Source organism: Mya arenaria, chromosome 14 (genome assembly GCF_026914265.1).
Source record: "Mya arenaria isolate MELC-2E11 chromosome 14, ASM2691426v1".
Classification (NCBI taxonomy): Eukaryota; Metazoa; Mollusca; class Bivalvia; order Myida; family Myidae; genus Mya; species Mya arenaria.
In genome coordinates, this window is record NC_069135.1 from 41935260 (window position 1) to 41952760 (window position 17501).

Sequence of the window (17501 nt, forward strand, 5' to 3'; positions counted from 1 at the left end):
AGAAATTATATTGTAACTATGTCAATATATTGTTAAAGGTATAGTGCGGCGGATGTTACATAACTCGATATACAGGTAGAGTGTAAAGACCATAGCAATTATCTCCCGTGCACAATCAAATCAAATTTGTTAAATAATTTCTTTAAATATTACTATTGTCGAAAATGGTGTATGCAATATGTAAAAATGTATGTAAAATTCACACTTTCGTTATCAATGTGATTTAAATTCAATATGAGAAAGGTTTTAATTTGTCAAATTATCTACAGCACTAGTGATAGGTCTAATCTAATATGTAATGTTAGTACAACTGGATTTTTGTCACACTTTTTATTCTTTTAAGTCTTATGTTGCATATATACTTTTGACACATACGACGAAAATGTGAATTATTATAAACATGTACATCATGTATTAGGTGAATATAAGTCTTCATTTCCTATGTAAAATGTGCTACTGTAATGCATGTATGAGATCATGTCAACTTAATATTGATGCACGTTTGCCATATTATATATTTTGCAAATTGTACCATATGGGTCTATGACCTTCTGGGAAAAGATAAATAAACTACATAATCATCAACATTTGGTGGAAATAAAGATTGTTGAATTTAGTTGAATCGAATTGAACTATAGCTGCAGGCTTACCTTTGTATCTATTGCCAGATTTGCAGAAAATTATGTGGCTCGACATTCTTTGAGTAATCAACATACGTATTACGTTCTTTAGGATAACTTCCTTTGAGTATAAAAAATAGATCTAGCATTTAACAGGCAAAAGGTTTCAACCAATTTCAAATATTGGACGATCGTATACAAATGTGTCGTTACACACAGCGACAGTGATATTTGCTTGGGTTATTTTTAAATAAGGGCTAACACTAAATTTATGTCTTTTCGTGTACATTGACCTTAGATGTGATTTTGTGTAATTTCTGTTTACATGTGTTCGTTCTATTAAGTTTTTTTATTACTGATTGCTCATTTTTGCTTTGTTATGTTTAAATGCTTTCCCCGAAAGACCACATTGGAAAGGAAATAAAAAGTGTGTTATGTTCCTATTTAATGTGATGCTTTTGTTTTTGAACCTGAACACGGTTACTTACAATTACTTTATTAGTGTGAAACTATTTGATAGCGGAATTGCATAAGAAAACAAATATTCTGGTTTAAGTGGTGAGCGAACCCTCGACGGTACGTTTCAGTTAAGAAAAAAAATATTGGATTACGATAGCATTACCACTTGTCCACATGGACTCCAAATAATTGGATATTTTTTTAATACTTTGAAAGCATTAGATGATAATTTCAATCAACCAATCTCGCTTCAGCCTAGATAATGTAAGGGATGGTTTTGGAAATCGTGGACTTCAAAGACAATACTTGACCAAACCTCAACAGGATTGTGTCGTCATTCGGAAATCCTCGGCCATTATTATTGAAAACAACCTCGGATGTATGCCAGTACATCAGTTGAAGTAGTTCGTAAATTTTTGAATTATATCATTCATTAAATGTAATGTTTTAGAGTTGTATTTATTGATCTAAGTTTAAATTTCATGATTGTTAGTGGAGTGTATTATTGCAAACATAATTAAGAATTCCAAGAGTGAAGTCATTAAGTTTAACAGCTAAAATAAAATTACTACGCTATCTACTTGCAACCGACATAAACGTACCGCTTTTTGAGTAGGTAAACCGTCCAAATACATCCGAGGTTGTTTTCGATAAAAATGGCCAAGGAGTTTCGAATGCTTGTGACGTTAGACTGTTAAAAAGGGTACGGGAATGGTACGGTTTTTATCGCGCCTTATTGGAATTCGGTGAAAATATTTACAAACGTCTGTGTGACCAAGATTTTGCAAGTTATGGCAGTATCAACAATTGGCGTGGTTAGAAACGCACAATGAATAAGATAAAAGGATTTTTTAGCAAAGGCAAATCTGGTTCAAAAACATCTTTAGCTGAAGGCTCATTAAGTGGACATGGATATGACGTAAAAGAAAAGGATTTGTCAAAAATCCACAAATCAGCCTGGACAGGCGATCTTGCAAAAGTGAAACAGTTTGCAAAGAAAGACCCAAATGCTTTGGATAAAGAAAATAGGTATGCATTATGGAAATTAAATACTCTTTTCGGTATTTTATTGTGATTTTTTGCCGTAAATTTACTTTATTTTTACCGTATTGATGCATATTTTATTTGTTTAGGAAACTGGCCACTCAGTTTCTTTGGCCAGATTCAAAGAAATTGCTAAAACTTACCCAAATTTTAACAAATGGGAATTGCAGCTCTATTTCTCAGTAGAAATGGCATTCAGAGTCGGTCACCTATAATCTATGTAGAAGTCATACAACAAATTAAGTCCATTTACAGTGTTAAACACTAACGGGTTCCGGGATCCCGAGGAAACCAATTTTTCAGAAGGGACACCTGGACTTCAAAGTGCAGAAGTTCTGTTAGGAAACTTAAATTTCTGGCTGATAAATGCTTAATATGCAGAATAAATAAGTAGTGTTTCTCTAATTTATAACCTACATTTCTTGGCAGTGCTTGTCAAACTGATATTATTATTATTAATAAATAATATGTTGCACACTCCAAAGCCAAAGTATGGCTGATTTCATTTGTGACTACTTCATGAATCTTTAAATAAACAGACCATTTTACAATGTGCATTATCAAAGTCGCCCTATTAACTATTTTTTATACTATTTAAGAATTGTGCGAATTGTAACACTTCCGTTTTGTTGCTTACATTAATAGACAATGTCAGAGATTTTTTTATTGGTGCAATTTTTGGAATTATCTCTCCCAAATATCAGAACCGCCCTAAAAAGTTGCCTTCATTTCTTACTAACTTTGATGAATTAATGATGAGACATAAAGAGTTGTTACAGTAACATTGTGCTTCCAAATAGTCATTACTTGTTGATGTAAAAATTTATAATATGGTGTATATTTAGGTTTTTGTGATAAATGATGTTCCAATTATTTTTGACTGGCCATTTGGTGGGTTATGTCAACATTACTTCCCCCTGTGGACGCCAGAAGTCTTTTCACAATTGTTGATTCATTGAAGTCTTGTGATGTCTATAACTCTATTCAGAAATTAATTTCCCTTTGTTGTTATGATTATTCAATTACATGTTTGAATTCTTTTGATTTTTTTTATCAATTTATTATCATAATCAAGTTTTTGCTATAGAGGTATGGAAGGATTCTCATCGCTCTCCTTTTTTGGAAGGCCTCTTCTGCCTTTATGGCGAACAGCATGTGCATTCTTCATAAATGCTTTACTTATAATATGATTATAAATACATACAAACTTTACCGGCGCTTTTTCAGCATGATTATAAATGCATGTATACCAACTTTATTAGGACTTTTTCAGCAGCTGAAAAACCCTGGTTAAGGTTGTATTAATTTTTAATAATATTATTAGTTGAGAATGCAGTTAAGAATGCTAATAAATGCAAAATAGCATTAACTATGGTGTCTGGCAGACTGTCAAGCTCAAAGATAAAAGAGTCTGGTAAAAAATCTCAGACTCCTGGGTGTCGAACCCTGATATAGGACTCCATAGTATTACAATAGGCTTTCAATTTGTCAAGCACGGGGGTCACATGACCCCGACTAAAAAATCAAGTTGAAAGCTGAAACTTTTGCTGATACAAATCACTCTCTTATGTTTATTTCCTGGGTAGAAACCAGTACAGTTACCTGCTGTCTGAGTTAACAAGGCTAAGAGAAACTACCTCTGTTGGGGCTCAGACCGAAAATCCTTACATGTGAGAGGCGGACCCCATTACAAATGTTTAACCCAACTTGATGAAACTTTGCTTTACATCTTCTTTATCTTGCCATTTTTTCAGGACTGCCCTGCACCTTGCATGTGTTCAAGGCCATGCGAGGGTCGTCCAGGAACTGCTGGAGTGGAACGTGAAGACAAACATTGGTGATAGCCATGCCCAGACCCCCCTGATGAAGGTAAGATAGAAGAGCATTTAGAGGAGTCCATTTTACTGTCATGTTTGGATGTGGTCCAAATACATCTCTCCAAACAATCGTTCAAGATATTCGAGTATGGTCTTTGTTAGCCAGGGGGCGTATTCATTATGATTCTTCATGACAATTTTCAACTGATAGGAAAATTGCCTTTTTTCTTATAGGAATTTTAAAAAAAACGAACAATGTTTGTAAAACATAAAAATAAAAATAAGCAAGTAAATAGTCTAAACATTAACATTGTACAGTATGCCTAAATCTGTTGAAAAGTAGAGGGTACTTAAAATAATCGTTATCAAAATTCACTTGAAAGTTCAGTTGAAAATATTCACTAAGATGCTTTATAAATACGGACCAAGGGCTTTCACTAGCTTAAATATCTGTGTCAAAATGCAGGATGTTTTTTGCTGTAAATATAGCTTTTAATAATAGAGTATAATTGAACGTTGAAGTTGAAAATTAAAGCTCATACATGTACATGTTTTTTTGAGATTTTTTGTAAAATATGGAAATTAATGCATTGAAGAATACCATCTGTTGTTGATGATTAGGGATTCGCCTGTACACAATTAGTAAACAAAATTATTAATTTACCTCACCAATGCTGAGAACTGAGACCCAAGGAAATAACAGTTTTTAGCCACTTTTTTCAAGGATTATTTGATGATGTTTATTTCTGCAAGCATTTTTTTCGGTAATTGACTAATTCAGTTGGAATCAATGAAAATGTGAATATATTATATGCATTTAAATAAAAAGGCTATTCTTTAATTCAGAAATATTTACGCATGTATTCTTAAGTATATTTAGAACAAATCTGCAACTGAAACAGAGATTGTGGAATCCGTCCATTTAAGAACACAGATGTTTACTCATAAATTATTCAGTTCAGTCCTAATTACAATGTTAAAATTATTTTTTCAATACCAAAATGAAGACAGATTTTAGATACTGAGGATGATTTCAAAGTCTCCACCACCTGTTAACATATTAGAATCATTCCATAGTTCAATTTAATTTAAGGCCAATAATGGTGGGATTTGGGTTTATTGTATGGCTAAAACATTTGCTAAAATTAACTTGAACCATATTTATGTAAATTGTTGACATGCTTGCATGTTTATTTTTTAATTTTAATGTATTGATCATTTAATTGCAAAAATATTGTGTTACTAATGTACAATTGGCAATTTTATATTATTTTCAAATTGTGGACACTTTAGGTTGGCATTTTCTATTTTCAATTTGTGAACTCTGTAGGCTGGTTTGTTCTTAAGCACTATTTAAACCTTTAAAAACTGATTTATTTCAAGAAAATAAAAACCAAAATATCACTACCCATGATAAATTATTATCAGTGCCACAGATTTCAGATGTGATGGACAAAAAGATCTTTTGGAAAGCCACGTTTTTTTCTGGCGTTCCATGCCGTCATTTTCAGGGCATCAGAAACAGCATTAGTTCCTTAAAAAAAGGCCTAATAAGTTGGTGGTAAATGGAATCTTGCCTTCTGATTGCTATAATGTTCTCATTGATCAGTGTTTGAAAGTCTGTGGAAGAATTGTCATTAAGTAATAATTAGGGATGCAAACGAATGGCAAAATTGATATTCGAATATTCGTTAATTCTTTCGATCGAATATTCGAATATTCGATTACCAATATGAATGTATAAGAAATGTAGTAAACAACTTTTATTGTTTGCTTTAGTAATAGCCGGGGCATTTTAACCCTTCTTCGTTGTAGCCGGTATACGCGAAGGACCCTGATTTTTCCAAACATTGGCAATGAAATTCCCCATTTACAAAAATATCGAACAAAAGCAATAGCCACTGAAAAAGGCGAAGATCGTAAATGCCTGGTTGAATGTCATGATGCACCAACGGGTCGTTCTGTAGGACGAGCGGCCTCGTTCTGGGATTGACATCTACTAAATATAACTATGAAAACACCAAACCTACTCGGAAATTAGATAAATAATAAAACGAAAATAACCCTGAATTTTGACCCATCTATTGTATAACAATGACCTAAATTGCTTTTCTATACAGTTACATTTCAAAGCACGAATGTTATATCGAAACATGGAAAACAGCATATAACTAGCACATGTCATCCATATCATTACGGCGATTTGAGCAATACTGCACAGCTTAATTGACAGCCATGACACCACTTTGGTTGCCGATTCCGTTTATTATCCAATAATGGTCATTAGAATTTACCGAAAATAATTGAAAGTTGTTTGATGCCACTTGTCTTATAGCCAGTTTTTGTAAAATTACGGGTACTGTTTATAGTCTCCGACTATGTGTCCCTAATTAACATATGACGCGTGTACCGGTATAGTGTCATCACGTCACGCCTCTGGCATTTAGGGGCCAATCGTTGTAAAAACAAGACATGCTAATATATACAACAGCACAGATGTAAGAAAAAGGTTTATTATTATATTTACCAAACAAAAAGCATCGAATATTCGAATACCAATTTTGCTATTCGAATATTAAACGTTCGATCGAATATTCGAATATTCGAATATTCGTTTGCATCCCTAGTAATAATCAATACAATGGGTAGGGTATTGATTGTTTAAAACTACATGTATTTGTAATGATTACTAGAAATTAGGAATGGCTTTAGTCTTAAGCATTGCAAGTGTTTATGGCTTATGAAATTATAATAAGATATAACACATGTATAAATGTTATAGAACAATTTTTCGTACTGAATGATGGAGAAGATTATTTGGAAAAAGAGTGAATAGAAGTTTTTAAAAGTCGCACAATAGTACTTCTTAATTATTAATAATAATCAATCATCATTAAATGTGGAATTTGTACCATGCATTTGCTCATAATTATTATTCAACTTTTAAAAAACATTTTCAAAGCGATATACATTATCTATGTTTAATGTCTGCGACTGCAGATTCATTTGTCAAATGTCATGTATTAAGACGCCTTTTTTAATGGAAATGCCTATATTTTGAAGTACAACAGACTTTTTAAAACCATTGAATGAAAAATGTTCATTCACCAATCCTCACACATAGTTTTGCATTGAAAACTGCAATTATATCTACTTTTGATTATATCAATACAGACCAGCTATCAATAATGTATTGAACTATTTGATATTCTGTAAACACTGTCTGTCTCTCTCTTTGAATAATATCTGGTATCAATATCAATGAAATATTTCTTGTGTATAAATGATATGAATGAGAAGAACTAGATATATCGGGCAAAATAAAAAAAAATCAAAAGAGTGCTGTATGTATTTGGCCTTTTCTTATAGAATGAAGATGTATATTATAATCAGATTCTTTTCTGAATTTGTTAGTCTAAAATGGAACCTTAAGTACCGTATTATATCATGTATAGGACGCTAGCATAGATAGGACGCAGGCAAAAAAATAGTTGAGAAAACGGGTAAAAACCCTTAATATATAAGATAGGACGCAGCGGAAAAATGTCAAAATCGGAGCCGAAAAATTGAGGTTGGTCAAGTATTTATAACATATATATTGAAGTAAAAAACAAACAAAAAATTGTATATGAGGCATATTTTGATAACTGTCTTGTGTATTTCGATAATTATCGTCGTATTTTGGTAATATAGCGTACACAACAATGATATATGTCTTGACATTTTGAGAACATTTACGCATATTATGAGACTTATACAAATGCCGTAATAGTCCCGACTGACAGTCAACCGTTGCAACCGTTGCAATAGTCTCAACATGCCTTCTGAATGACAGTCAACAGTTGCAACCGTTGCAATCGCAACAAAACTGATGATTGTTTTGATAAGGCTTGTCGCTGTGCGGATTAAAGCATGTCGGCATAATTAAGTGTCGGTAATTAGCCTTGCCAGCGGAAGGCACATCGGGTAAAGTGCGAACAAACAACCATAAGGTATTACCATCACAATAGTTTGTTCTATTGATGTTTTTCTAATGACAGACAGCGGGTGTTTTTCACACCTTCGCACATTTGAAAAGATTTGATAGTGACAATAATGCTACTTTGCATTATGCACATTCCTTTATCAATTTTTTAAAACAGTTACATACAAAATGTTTTGTAAAATATCGAAACATTAAAATCATAAACAACGATTAATTGATATTTACCTCCTTTCCCGATTTACATGCTTTTCAGTGTTCATACTTTTCCCTATTTTTCCCTTATTTTTTCCAACTTTTCATGACTTTTCCCTTCTTTTCCCTACTATTTCTTATTTTTCCCTACTTTCCCTATTATTTTCAAAGGTTGCAAAAGACATGCACCCCTTATGTTTCAGTAAAATTTTGTCAAGTCACTGGCCTGCAACCATCAATGTAAAATTTCCAAAAAGTTTAAACTGTTGTCATATAGAGTTTTAAAAGTTTCATCAAATGTTTACTACAGCACTTATAAGGCATTGAAGATTGAATGGTAAATAGAAAATTGAAGGAAAATATTTTAAATTGACGTTAAAAAAATCTTCTTTTTATTTTTGTCAAAAAAAAGCCCAAATGGCCGTCTTGTAGTGTATTCTTTATACATACATGACCTAAACAATTTGCTTGCCCAATTTATGGGGCTTGGTTCAATCTGCTTGTGGTATTGACTCAAATGTATATATCTTAGAGGGCCCAACTGATTTGGAGTAAGGCTACATGTAAAATTGCAAGTCGTCCATTGATAATTGTCAATGGAGGCCGAGAATTTATATTTTGCCTTAGATTTTTCAATTTTAATATAGGTGCTAGGAATATAAATTTGATAAAGATAGGTGTAAAGTGTCAAAAGATTGAGCGTTATCTTTGATTTCCGGTGGAAAAGATATACTAGGCTTAAAATGGATGAAATTTTTAATGCTCAAAAGGCAATTAGAATTCTTTGGTCGGATCTTGTTGTTACGTTTTTAAGATGTATTCCTTGAGTCAAAAGAAGCTAGTAAATAAACACTAGACCAAAGTCTAACATAGAAAAAAATATTCTATGGACTGCTTTTGCTAACTGTGCTTACAAGTACATCAAACAATATGAATGGATAAATGATAGCCTTTTTTTTTAAATTCAGCAAAAAAACAACACGCTTATCTTATTATTTTATTCAAACTGTATGTCATTATAGAGGACTCTTCTCTTGCTTTAAATGCTCTATAGTAAATTGTTAAATCTGTGGTTGTTATAATATAAGTAAGTAATTGTTTAAAATAAATGTTTTTGCACGGTAATAGTAAATTCAAGTTATTTTTACAACTCAAGATGACTTTACAAAAACTTTGTATGAATGCATTGATTTTGTAAAAGAAGTCGGTCACTCGTGCTAAATGTATACATATTTTGCAAATAGGTTCAGACTTCAAAGTTAAATATTGGAATAATCTTTTTAAAAGAAATACCACAGATTATGATAAGTAGTCGTACTATTGAACATTTAGCAAATAACTTGGCGTACGGTAAATGAGTAGAGATATTTAAATGTTTTGGCCTTAGGCCTACAAAAATAAAATATTTGTTTCCAGTTTTATGCCTCAAAAATAGGGTAGGTAGGTCAAATTTTTCTTTTGGAATTTTTTTTATTCGACATTTTTTCTGGATATTTTTTTGTTACCAAAATCTTAAGGTTTAATGCTTTAGACCATCAATACACTTACTACTGAGGCATCGCTGGTATTGAAAAGGCGAAAACACTTCATTTTTAACTTTAGATAGATTAAAATCAAACAAATGAAAACTATATTTATCAAGGCAATAAAAACATCTAGGGTCAGAGCATAAAAATAATGAAGATGTGGAAACCGGAAACAAACATTATTTTTTCTACCCTTAGCAAATGATTTTATAGTTTTTTCAGTGGCTCTCATATTCAAGGGTCATGAAAGTGTCAAGTTTTAAGTATGCTTCATTTATTTATGATTGATTTAATTATTTAAATACCCAGCCTTTGTTTTGTTTAAAAAACTGTAAACAACTGTTTTTATTTCACTACTTATATTACTAAAACAATTTATGATTGACAGGTCTAATTGTTTTTAAATTATTATTATAAAATATAAAATATCTGTTATTTATTTTAAAGGCAGATGGCAGAGTATTACTTCATAAGAACGTACTGTTTTCTGAATATTAAATCAATCACAAAGTATTTTTATGCTTCAAAATATGCACTATGGATTAAAAGAAATATTGCGCTATAATCAGATTAATACAACCCGTGCCAAAAAAAAGCTCAGCTTTCTAAAAAGCGCAGCTTTAGCTTAGCTAAAGCTATGCTTTTCAAAAAGCTGTGTTTTTTTAGCTAAGCTATTTTGAAAAAGCTTAGCAAAAGCTGTGTTTTTTATAGAAAGGTTAGCAAAAGCTGTGCTTTTAAATAATAGCTTAGCTAAAGCTATGTTTTTTTCTCTAAAAAGCTGCGCTTTTTCTTCAAAGCTGCGCTTTTTAAAAAAGAGCTGAACAAAAGCTATGTTCTTTTCTCTAAAAGCTGAGTTTTTTCTTGTAAGCTGCGCTTTTTGTTTATGAAGATGCGTTTTTTAAATCAAAGCTTAGCTAAAGCTGCGTCTTTTGACTAGGTAAAAGATTGCCTCTTAGAAAAGCTGCGTCTTTTTCATATTAGCTGCGTCTTTTCCAAAATTAAAATTGGGTTAGTATTTCTTTAAAAGACTAAGCTTTTCAAACAAAAGACTAAGCTTTTGGAGAAAAACAAAGGTTTATATTGTGAAATTCATTTTCAAAATTTTATTATTTATTTATAACACAGTTATTAAAATAGAAATTCCAAATATTTTTCTGTGTTTTTTTTTTATTCAAAACGCAGGTGTCTGAAAATATATCATTTTCCTAAATACCTTTAAATTGTTTTGAAAATGTGTCCCATCTCATCAGGTCCTGATTATTCTATTTTGGATTTTTTATTTTAAACTAAAATTGAATCCATGTTGGTCAAGTTATTCTTTGTCTCTGTACATGCTGATTCGATTTAAAATAAGACAATTTTTGGCTGTCTTTGGCATTTAACCAGTGCCATTAAACTGGGTTTATGTTTAAACTTTTTGCTACTCAGAGCTAGTTTCTGTAGTTTTTGGCATAAATATTTTGGCAGGAACAAAAGATACATCTTTTTTATTTGCATCCCTTTTAAAAGTATCTTTAGTTTTATTGATAATCTACTGTCATTCAAGAGTGCATTTTAAGTGTATCTTTTTACTAAGAAGTGCATCTTTTAGTTTAGGTAAAAAAAAAGTAGTATCTTTGTGTAATAAAGTAAACATTTATGAAATATACACATAAATACAAGAATATGAATGAATGAATGAATGAATGAATGAATGAATCAATCAATCAATCAATCAATCAATCAATCAATCAATCAATCAATCAACCAACCAACCAACCAGTAAATAAGCATTTTATTATTGATCAATATACCTTCAAACTAAACTAAAATAAAATTATTAGATTATTTTAAAAATCAAAAATATATTATATTTTTTTATTTAAATCAAAAGAACACATTTTACTTATAGGCAATAATCAATTGCATGTAATAACAACATTTATAGAATTATTATTCCTTAAATTTCTTGTAATGCCACTACCAAATTCTTTGTCATTTCCTTTCCAATTTTACAACATGCATGATAAGCCTGATCTTATCTGATTGTACCAAGGACCAATTAAATCTCAGCATTTAGGGAGCCAATTTCAAATCAAAGCTACTGGTAGCCATTTTGTTGGGATTTCATTAAAAGAATTATGATGATGTTTTAATTAATAAATGAATTCACACCAATTAAAACAAATTAATAGTAAAGGGATTAGTGAAGTAAAATATTGATCATTAGATCAGATAAATATGAACTATGATTAGAAACATGACATACCACTATTGGATGATTTGTGATAAACTGACATGTGAAAGCACTCAGGTCATGGTATGTATTCTTTATTTCAGTTGTTAATTTCACTGTTATGACACTTGACTACTTGTGGGACTTTTATTTGTCAACTTTCAATCTAGTGCTCATATTTTAATAAATAACAATGCTGTTGTAGATAGTAGCTGGATGTAGGATTATTGGTCCCAGATAGTAGATTTAGGTAGTTTTAAAACTCTATGAAGATGCACTTGTTTTCAGCCTTATATATATGTTAATATCATATTAACATATTAAGCTGTAATTGCCATGTTTCCATACATATGCACACTAGCACCTTTAATGCTATACAAATGATTACAGTGTTGGTTTTTGGAGGGGTCATAAAACTGCCATCTGCCACATGGCTTACCAGTTATTGGAAACTGGCCAAATTGGGTCAATCAATTTAAGTTAAGTACTAATAAAGTCATTACATATTTAAAATATGATACCCTGTTTTATTCCAGAGCTGTCAGGAATCTCTAGATTTGACAAAAATATAACAAAAGATCCTTGAGACTTGTCATTTTCCAATTTGTAGCTTTAACAGTTTCATGATTTTCTATCAATTATTTTTGCCACTGAGTAAAAGGTTATTTTATTATTGCTAAATTTGACAAATATGTACTTGTTTGTCTGTCTGTAAATACATTATGTCCAGTTACAAGGTGTCATGTAAATTAAATATGAAATAATAAAAATATATGTAACACAAACTCATGTTTAGGAAATTTAAATAAAGCAAAATGTCTATGTATTTATTCAAATGTGTTCTATTTTTGATGGTTCAATATATTTAAATAACGCGGTTTGAACACACTTGGTGCATTTTTTTTATGTTTAATTTTGTTTAAAGCGTATATTTTTAAAAAAAATGCACTTTAGATACACTCAAGTGTGTATTTAGTGCGTTTTGTTTTTGTAAAATCTTTTCTTCACCTGTGGTATTTTTTATGAAAGTATGAGCTACGTTGTTTTTTTTAAAAAGCTGCGCTAAATTAGCTAAGCTATTTGAAAAGCTTCATCATAAAGCTAAGCTTTTGGGCCAACACCGCCATAAAGCTGCGCTTTTCATAATTAGCTAAGCTATTTCGAAGAAAAAACACAGCCCCATCCAAAAGCTAAGCTTTTGGGCCAATTCTGCCATAAAGCTGCGCTTTTCATAATTAGCTAAGCTATTTTAGAAAAAGCTAAGCTTTTGGGCCAATACCGCCATAAAGCTGCGCTTTCATAATTAGCTAAGCTATTGTAGAAAAAGCTAAGCTTTTGGGCCAATACCGCCATAAAGCTGCGCTTTTCATAATTAGCTAAGCTATTTTAGAAAAAGCTAAGCTTTTGGGCCAATATCGCCATAAAGCTGCGCTTTTCATAATTAGCTAAGCTATTTTAGAAAAAGCTAAGCTTTTGGGCCAATACCACCAAAAAGCTGCGCTTTTCATAATTAGCTAAGCTATTTTAGAAAAAGCTAAGCTTTTGGGCCAATACCGCCATAAAGCTGCGCTTTTCATAATTAGCTAAGCTATTTTAGAAAAAGCTAAGCTTTTGGGCCAATACCGCCAAAAAGCATAGCTTTTCATAAAATAGCTTAGCTATTTAAGAAAAAGCGCAGCTCCATCAAAAAGCTTTGCTTTTGGGCCAATACCGCCATAAAGTTGCGTTTTTCATAATTAGCTAAGCTATTTTAGAAAAAGCTAAGCTTTTGGGCCAATACCGCCATAAAGCTGCGCTTTTCATAATTAGCTTAGCTATTTAAGAAAAAGCGCAGCTCCATCAAAAAGCTTAGCTTTTGGGCCAATACCGCCATAAAGCTGCGCTTTTCATAAAAATAGCTTAGCTATTTTGCCCAATATCACCAAGAGCTGAGCTTTTTTAAGAAATTAGCTGAGCTATTTTGGCAAAAAAGCATAGCTTTAGCGCAGCAGCTGTGTTGTTTTTTCCCAAAAAGCTGTGTTTTTATAAAAAAAAAAGCTGCGCTTTTTCGGGCCAATACCGCTAAGCTTTTAGCTATGCTTTTAGCTGTGCTTTTAGCTCAGCTTTTAGCTTAGCTTTAGCAAACCTTTTTTGGCACGGGAATCACACTTAATGTTGGTTTTAAATACCTCTCCATATATTTGTTGCATCAGAAAAATTGTTGCTGGAGTAAACAATTAAACACCATTTAAAGTATAACTGTCCTAAAGTATAGCTTAAAACTAGATTTCTGAATTTTGTTTGTCTTTAAGTATAGCTAGATGAATGAATCGAGTTCATCAATTTTCGAACGTACTTATGAAAAACTGCTACGTGATATTTTTGTCAGCAGTTTTGTTCACTGGTTTCCAAACATTGACGCAAAAATTGCCAACTTCCAAGGCAAAAACAACGTCGTTGTCAAAACGATCAATTTGTGAGATTGCAGCTTTAACCATCATTAGTTCAGTAAAAATGAATTTCCATTTCATTACTAAGCTTAGGTCCTTTTTGTGAATTTAATGTTAATCTGTGAAAATCATCAATTCCAAAGAACAAATAGTCTGACTGTTACATGAAAATCTTAAATTTTTTAATTGCTATCATTGAAATAAGATTTTTAAATAAATTAGCCTGAATTCCTTCATTTCACTAGTTGGATTAAGTTTGGAAAAAGCCAGACTGATTATCTTCCAATATTTGCAATCCCAGGAAACATTTGACCAGTGTCTGACTTAAATGGACTCATTTAGACCGCTTTAATAGGACTTTTGTAACAGTCTACACAAGGTGTTATATCTGTATCTGGTCAGTCTGGGGATCAAACCCATAACCTTGCTCTCTGCAGTCGGCAGAAACTTTACTACATTGCTATTATACCTAGCTAAAATATAGCATGACAGTACAAGCTCAGCTTTATATCTAATTCAAAGTTGTACATAGGCCTTGATTTTAAATTTGTCTTTGAATATTGGAGCCGTGGCTAAATTGCTTGACCTTGAGGCATAGCAAACACAGTGAGTCATTTATGTTGGGCACCAAATGTAACAGACTGCACAAATTGTTACGTGCATCTGTTGGGGATTGTGCCCACAACTCCAGCTCTGAAGGCTGACACTATACCACATCGCTTTACAAGCTAGCTCAATAGCTCACAGTAAAAGTGATGCTGAATATCCTAAGCTTTATCTTTCATTCAGGCTGTTGAGTGCCACCAAGAAGAATGTGTGAACCTGCTACTGGAATATCGCACTGCCGTGGACGTAAAAGATGCAGAACACAATACCGCACTGCACATTGCTGTCCGCGAGGGTCAAGTCACCATTGTTAACTCCTTGATTAAGGCTGGCGCAGACGTGAACCAGCAGAATAAGGTAATAATAAAAAGAACCTACATGTACCATCAGGGATTGGGCAAGCTGCATTAAAGCTTAAAGTGACACTTATATTTAAAATCAATACATATCCATGTATGACAAACATAAATTTTGAGTGATAAACAAGCCTTAGCTACTTACTAAATAATGCATTTATGGAAAATATTAATTACTGATAACAAGATTGTAACAGTGTATTTAATAGCTGGAAACGCGCAAATATTAAATGACTGATGGGTCCTTGAAATTTACAGTGATCAACTATCATCTCATAATGTGTAATACCGTATTTGCTGCACCATTCTTTCAAAACAAATATGGTATCTTTCATAAGAACCATTGTTTTCGATAGTTATTCATCCTTTTACGGGAAATCAAAACAATTGAATTAATTGTGGTACATCTTTTTTGGGAGTAAGAGTGCATCTTTATGTCATCGAAATTATACTCAGATAAACAAGGCAGAATTCTTTCATTATTGCTTGGCATCAACAAATTTCAACAAGCACTGCATGCTCAATACATAAATCATATCTTGAGCAAGACTGCATGAAAAGCATGTTACAAGTGAAGGCTTGCTTGGTTGTGCTAATTTTAACAACCAATGCTTTGGCCGCTTACATACAAGTAGTGTTGATTTTAAAATGGTTTGCAATCTCCTGGTTCTTTTTCAAATGGATTTAAAGTATCAGAAGTTCATGTTTAAAAATTGGTCTTATGGTATACCTGCATATTTTACCACAGAGGTCAGCAGTTTGAGCTCTTTTTGGGCATGTTTTCTTAGATTCTCAAAATAGACTCTGGATTGATTTCTACACAAGTGGTATACATGTAGGTATGCACCTTTTACCTCGAAGATTATACAATTTAGGAAATTTGTGAATTTCTAAAATAAACAGGTTTTCAATTTGTTCTACAGGAAGGCATGACACCTCTGATCTTGTCCATACGAGACTCGACCAAAAGAGACGACCTCGCAAGACGTTTATTAGAAAGTGGCGCAGATCCCAACATTGTTGATAATCAGCAGAGGTAAGGGCAGAAGATCGGTTATCTATTCGAGTACAATTCACATTTGATTGTGACGAAAGCTATTATAGCTTATACTAAGTCACTCTTGTTAGCACAATGTTGCATGAGAGTGTGGTCTTGTGATGTGGGGGAAACAGGAGTACCGGGAGAAAACCCACATGTCCGGCTTGGTGACCACTAACCAAACTCACTTGGCCCAGGCCAGGAATGGAACCCTGGATCGCCCTGGTGAGAGGCAAGTGCGCTAACGACTGCCCTAACCGGACATATGCTTTGAAAAGATCTTGTAAATAAGGTGTCTTACTGAAGAGATATTGGGTTTGAGTCCGTTCAGGGACAGGTTCTCTTGGCCTTCCAGAAGGGTACTTGTACTATTATCTACTGACAAAAAAGACTTGAAATATATTCATTATCAGCTTATAGCTGACTGGCAATCAAACTACAATGAATTTGTAAGAACAAAATAATGATCCATTCTGTACGCTTTTAGGTCAGCCCTGCACCATGCATGTACGGAGGATGCCATCAACCATGTGAAACTTCTCCTGCATTATAAGGCCAACACGGGTCTCAAGGATTCCAAAGGTAACAAAATTAACATATATGTTAAGCTATGTAAATGCATAGAGGAAACAGTATTTATTAGTAGTGTTTAACCTGTACTAAAGAGGTTGTTAAATAGGCAAACTTCTCCTGCAATATAAGGCCAACACATGACTTGTTAGTTACAGATTACTTAAAATAATCTATTGTATGTGTTTTTATAGATAGTCACACTTGCAGGGGCTGTTAGTGTATATTGTTTCTGATTCTGATACATGAACAATTAGTAACCTGTCTTAACCTGTTTAAGTGCAGAAAATTAAGTCTGCTCCAATGAATTGAGGGAACATATTGTTTTTGCCCTGTCTGTCCATCAGCCTGTTAATCACATTTCGTTTCTGCTCAATGACAAAAGAACACTTGGACCCAGGAACTTCATACTTGGTATGCAGGTTGGTCATGACAAGTAAATGACCCCCATTGATTTTGAGATTAGTATGACAAATGTCAAGGTCATGTTGACCTTCAGGTGAAACAAAAAAAGTTGGCAGTGACCTTAAACTGAAAATAGGTTTCCACTCAATTTCTACAGAACGCTTGCACCCAGTAACTTTATACTTGGTATGCAAATTGGTCATGGCTAGTAGATGACCTCTTTTGATTTTGAGGTAGG

At 32.7% G+C, this 17501-nt stretch overlaps 1 protein-coding gene across 18 annotated transcripts in view; it reads left to right on the top strand.

Moving 5' to 3' along the window:
- The first annotated feature begins 1865 nt into the window (after positions 1-1865).
- The window catches only part of LOC128216943 (ankyrin repeat domain-containing protein 26-like), a 95969-nt gene continuing 80333 nt past the window's right edge, over positions 1866-17501 (top strand). For all 18 annotated transcript variants that reach the window (XM_052923676.1, XM_052923671.1, XM_052923670.1 and 15 more), the window contains exons 1-5: positions 1866-2108; positions 3878-3992; positions 15077-15250; positions 16173-16285; positions 16776-16870. In XM_052923676.1, the coding sequence (XP_052779636.1) occupies positions 1909-2108; positions 3878-3992; positions 15077-15250; positions 16173-16285; positions 16776-16870 (697 nt within the window). In that variant the 5' untranslated portion in view covers positions 1866-1908. The remainder of the gene's footprint in view (positions 2109-3877; positions 3993-15076; positions 15251-16172; positions 16286-16775; positions 16871-17501) is intronic.